This window comes from Crocuta crocuta, unplaced genomic scaffold (assembly GCF_008692635.1).
Source record: "Crocuta crocuta isolate KB4526 unplaced genomic scaffold, BGI_CrCroc_1.0 scaffold107, whole genome shotgun sequence".
In the NCBI taxonomy this organism is placed as follows: domain Eukaryota; kingdom Metazoa; phylum Chordata; class Mammalia; order Carnivora; family Hyaenidae; genus Crocuta; species Crocuta crocuta.
Window position 1 is genome coordinate 4,187,680 of NW_027531877.1, and position 6,013 is coordinate 4,193,692.

General features: G+C 41.8%; 1 protein-coding gene across 1 annotated transcript in view; it reads left to right on the forward strand.

Annotated features, from left to right (window-relative positions):
* The first annotated feature begins 5,610 nt into the window (after positions 1–5,610).
* Positions 5,611–6,013, forward strand: part of SETD9 (SET domain containing 9) — a 7,682-nt gene continuing 7,279 nt past the window's right edge. Inside the window, exon 1 of the mRNA XM_077773054.1 lies at positions 5,611–5,730. Coding sequence (XP_077629180.1) covers positions 5,633–5,730 — 98 coding nt within the window. The 5' untranslated portion in view covers positions 5,611–5,632. The remainder of the gene's footprint in view (positions 5,731–6,013) is intronic.

Below are 6,013 nucleotides of genomic sequence, written 5' to 3' on the forward strand. Positions count from 1 at the left end.
GGGGACACAGAATCCGAAACAGGCTCCAGGCTCTCAGCTGGCAGTCAGCTCAAAGCCTGACATAGAGCTCGAACCCACGATCCATGAGATCATGACCTGAGCCGAAGCTGGAAGCTTAACCGACTGAGCCACCCAGGCACCCCAAACCTGGACCACTTTCTTATACCATACACAAAAATAAATTCAAAATGGATCAAATACTTAAATGTAAGACAGGAAACCATCAATATACTAGAGGAGAAAGCAGGTTAAAAACCTCTTTGACTATGGCCTCAGCAACTTCTTACTCAACACATCTCCAGAGGCAAGGGACACAAAAGCAAACATGAACTATTAGAATCTCATCAAAATAAAAACTTCTGCACAGCAAAGGAAACAATCAGCAAAACAAAAAGGCAACTGACTGACTGGGAGAAGACATTTGCAAATGGCCAATCAGATAAAGGGTTAGTATCTAAAATCTATTAAGAACTTATCAAACTTAACACCCCCAAAAAACAAATACTCCGGTCAAGAAATGGGCAAAAGACATGAACAAACACTTCTCCAAAGAAGACATCCAGATGGCTGACAGACACATGAATGCTCAACACATCATCAGGGAAATACAAATCAAACCCACAATGAGATACCACCTCACACCTGTCAGAATGGCTAACATTAACAACTCAGGCAACAAGAGATACTGGCAAGGATGCTGAGAAAGAGGATCTCTTGTGCACTGCTGGTGGGAATGCAAACTGGTGCAGCCACTCTGGAAAACAGTATGGAAGTCCCTCAAAAAATTAAAAACAGAACTACCCTACCACCTAGCAATTGCACTACTGGGTAACTATCCAAAGGATACAAGTGTACTGTTTCAAAGGGGCACATACACCCCAGTGCTTACAGCAGCACTACTGACAATAGTATGGAAAGAGCCCAAATGTCCATTGATGGATAAATGGATAAATAAGATGTGATACACACACACACACACACAATGGTATTACTCAGCAATCAAAAAGAATGAAATCTTGCCATTTGTTAACTACGTGGATGGAACTGGAGGGTATTATGCTACGTGAAGTAAGTCAGAGAAAGCCAACTATTCATTCCTATATGGAACATAAGGTACAAAACAGATGAACCTAAGAGAAGGGAAGCAAAAATAATATAAAAACAGGGAGGGGGACAAAACAGAAGAGACTCTTAAATATAGAGGACAAACAGGGTTGCTGGAGGGGTTGTGGGAGGGGGTAGAGGCTAAATGGATTAGGGGCATTAAGGAATCTACTCCTCAAATCATTGTTGCACTGTATGCTAACTAACTTGGTTGTACTTTAAAACACTAAATAAGTTATTTTAAAAAAGCCATATGTGACAAATCCAAAGATAACAATATTCAAAGGTAAAAAGCTGAAAGCTTCTCCTCTAAAATCAGGAATAAGACAAGGAGGCTTACTCTTGCCACTTTTTTTTTTAAGTATTAGAAGTCCTAGGCAGAGCAATCAAAGAAGAAATAAAAGGCAACCAAATTAGAAAACAATAAGTAAAAATATCACCATTTGCAGAAATGTGATTCTATACATATAAAACGTAAACACTACCACGAAAAATCTACTAGAATAAATGAACCCAGGCACACCTGGGTGGCTCAGCTGGTCAAGCATCCAACTTAGGCTCAGATCATGATCTCACAGTTTTTGAGTCTGAGCCCCGTGTTGGTCTCCACACTGACAATGCAGAACCTGCTTAGGATTCTTGCGCACGCTCGCTCTCTCTCTCTGTCTCTGTCTCTCTCTCTTCTCCTCCCCCACTTGTGCATGTGTGCTTTCTCTCTCTCAAAATAATAAATTTTTTGTAAAAAAAGAATGAACCCAATAAAGTTTCAGAATAGAAAAATAATAAACATAAATCTGTTGTATTTCTAAACACCAATAATGAAGTATGACAAAGAAAAAATAAGAAAGCAAGCCCATTTACAATTACATCAAAAAGCAAAAAATATCTAGAACTAAATTTAACCAGGAGATGAAAAGCCCATACACTGAATATTATAAAATAATGAAGAAAAAAATTAAAGACAACACAAATAAATGAAAAGACATTCCATGCTCATGGATTGAAAGAATTAGTAATGTTAAAAGGTCCATTCAACCCAAAGAAGTCTACAGACAGTGTAATCCTTATCGAAACACCAATAACATTCCTCACAGAACTGAAACAACCCCAAAATTTTCTGAAACAAAATATGCCAAATAGCCAAACCAACCTTGAGAAAGAACAAAGCTGGAAGCATCATGTTCCCTGCTCTCGAACTATGCTATAAAGCTACGATAATCAGTCGGTTGAGCAGCCAACTTCTGCTCAGGTCATGATCTCATGGTTTGTGAGTTTGAGCCAGGCATTGGGCTCTGTGCTGACAGCTCAGAGACTCATCTCCCTCTTTCTCTGCTACTCTCCTGCTCACGCTCTCTCTCTCTCAAAACTGCATAAACATTAAAAAAAAATTGTTTGGGGGGGGATGGGCATGGAACAGGGCACTTGTGGGGATGAGCACTGGGTGTTATATGTAAACCAACTTGACAATAAACTATTTGAAAAAAAAAAAAAAAGCAACCTTTTGTAAAAAACAAAACAAAAAACAAAAACAAAAATTGTTTAAGCTATCATAAACAAAACAGTGTGATGTGGCACAAAACCAGACATATAGATCACCAGAATAGAGTCCAGAAAAACCCCTACACTTATGCAATTTTTTTTTTACATTTTTTTTAATATTTATTTATTTCTGAGAGAGAGAGAGACAGCGTGAGCAGGGAAGGGTCAGAGAGAGAGGGAGACACAGAATCTGAAACAGGCTCCAGGCCCTGAGCTGTCAGCACAGAGCCCGATGCGGGGCTCGAACCCAAGAACCGTGAGATCATGACCTGAGCCGAAGTCGGACACTTAACCGACTGGACCACCCAGGCACCCCTTATGCAGTCAATTTTCAATAAAGAAAATAAGAATATACAATGAGGAGGAGACAGACTCTTCAGTACTTTGGTCCTGGAGAAACTGGAGAGCTATGTGCAAAACAATTAAACTGGACCACTTTCTTAACACCACATAGAAAATTAAATCAAAATGGGTTAAATACTTAAATGTAAGACCAAAAACCATAAAACTCTTAGAAGAAAACATAGGCAGTAAGCTCCTGGACATGAGTGTTAGCAATATTTTTTTGGATCTGCATTCTCAGGCAAGGACACCAAGAGTAAAAATAAATGGGACCACATCAAACTAAAAAACTTGTGCACAGTGAAGCAAAAACATCAACAAAATGAAAGGCAACCTACTAAGTGGGAGAAAACATTTGCAACTAATAAAACAGGGTTAATGTCCAAAATATATCAAGAACTCAAACAACCAATTTAAAAAAAGTACAATTAAAAAGCAGGTAGAGAACCTCAATAGACATACTTCTCCAAAAACATACAGATGGCCAAAAGACACATGAAAAGTTACTCAACATTATTAATCTTCAGTAAATGCAAATGAAAACCACAATGATATCACCTCACACCTGTCAGAATGGCTAGTATCAAAAAGACAAGAAAATTGGGGCGCCTGGGTGGCTTAGTCGGTTAAGCGTCCGACTTTCACTTAGGTCATGATCTCGCGGTTCGTGGGTTCGAGCCCCGCGTCGGGCTCTGTGCTGACTGCCAGCTCGGAGCCTGGAGCCTGTTTCGGTCTGTGACTCCCTCTCTCTCTGACCCTCCCCTGCTCACGCTGTCTCTCTCTCTCCTAGAAATAAATAAAATATTTTAAAAAAAAAAAAAAAGACAAGAAATAAAAAGTGTCAGCAAAGATGCAGAGAAAAGGGAAACCTTGTATTATTGCTGATAGGAATGCAAAATGGTGCAGCTGCGGAAAATAGTCTGGAGTTCCCCCCTAAAATTAAAAACAGAAATACCATACAATCCAACAATTCCATAGCTGGGAAGAAAACAAAAACACTAACTTGAAAAGATGTATGCATCCCATGTTCACTCCAACATTACTTACAATAGCCAAGATATGTAAACAACCTAAGTGCCCATCAATAGATGAAAGGATAAAGAACATGTGGTATAAATATACACAATGGAATATAACTCAGCCATAAAAAATGAAATCTTGCTATTTCAAAACTTGTAACTTTGTATGATGACGGATGGTAGCTAGACTTATGGAGATCACTTACTAATCTATATAAATGTTGAATCACTATGTACACCTGAAACTAATTTTGTATGACAACTGTACTTAAATTTTAAAAACGGAATTCATTATCAGAGAAAACTACAAGCCCAAATGGCTTCACTGGTAAATTCTATCTACATTCAAGGAAGGAATAACAGCATTCCTATACAAATTTTTGTTTATTTTTCAGAAGTAGAGGGAAAGAGAATGCTTCTCAACACATTTTATGAGGTCAGCATAAGCCTAACACCAAAACCTGAAAACAAACTACAAACAAGCCATGACACTGAAAATTTTAGAACACACTTCGAAATAAATGTGAGGCAACTAAAGCAAATAAAAACCTATAGGGTATGACCAATGTGTTACTCAGAACTATCTAGCTGTCTCAAAAATCCAAGCATGTGTGTAAACACCATTTGACAATGTGCCATTATAATTCATACACTAACAGAAGAACATAGGGAAATTATGGGATCACCTCAGAAAAGAGCACAGAAAAGCATGTGATACTCATTAACTTAGAATTAAAACAAAAATTCTTTACAAACCACAACTAGAAATTTTTAAACTCATAAAGTATACTTACCAGAAAATTACAGTAAATAATAAACTTGATGTTAAAACCTCAGAAGGACTAATAAAGTGGAAATATACAAGCTAACATGGGAAAACTCCAAAATACATTTTTGACTAAAAGAAGTTGCGGATGGTTGTAGCTTTAAAACATTCACACATATTTCTATGATCTTCTGTAGGAATATACACAGGTATACAAGCACTAAGAAATAAGAGTGGTAAAAAACACATCAGATAACTTTTTTTATGTTTGTTCATTTTTTAGAGGGAGACGCAGAGTGCGAGCGGGGGAGGGGGAGAGGGAGAGAGGGGGAGGGAGAGAGACAGACAGACAGACAGAATCTGAAGTAAGCTCCAGGCTCCAAGCCTGTCAGCACAGAGCCTTACCCCGCGCTTGAACCCACCAACGGTGAGATCATGACCCGAGCTGATGTCGGAGGCTTAACTCAGCCACCCATGCACCCCATAAATTATTATTAAACACCTACTGATTTGAGAGATTCTTGTAGTTTGCATCCACTGACTCTAAGCGTGGTCTGAACTTGTCCCAAGTGGGCGGGTGTGTGTGCAAATACACGAGCAAATCTACAAGGAGAGTGGAATAGAGGGCGTCCCTCAGCTCTACGCACCCAGGATTCGGCCAGCTGTGGTCAATAAAGCTGAGGCACGGAGGCCACCGGCAACAGGATCCAAGGGAGTACCTCGGCCACCGCGCGCGGCACTGAAGGAGGAGACCGAAGAGGGGCGGGACGGCGTGGCCTCCGCTCCTCCCCGGGCCAGGGCGGGCCCCAGACTGCAACCCACCTCTCCCGGGCTGTCCCCGTCAGAGCGCCGCGGGACAGCCATGCCGGGCCGCCTGCTGCGGGGCCTGTGGCAGCGATGGCGCCGTTACAAGTACCGCTTCGTTCCTTGGATCGCGCTGAACCTAAACCACAACCCGAGGTGAGAGGGAGAGCCGGCACACCAGGGACGCCTCTCAGCCCCAAGAAGCCGCCGGGGCCGCTGGACCCTAGGCAAGTGGGCCCGTAGTGGGCGGGGTCTCCGGCGGACGGCCCTTAAAGCGGCAGTCTCTGGGAGGCGGAGCCTCAGGCGGCCCAGGGGCCCGACGTGGGCGGGCCCGTAGTGGGTAGAACCTGAAGTGGGGCCGGGCCCGAAGTGGGCGGAGTCCGAAGACAGCTGGCATTCTAACGAGGGTGGGGAGTCCTAGGAGGGTGGGACGTGAGGC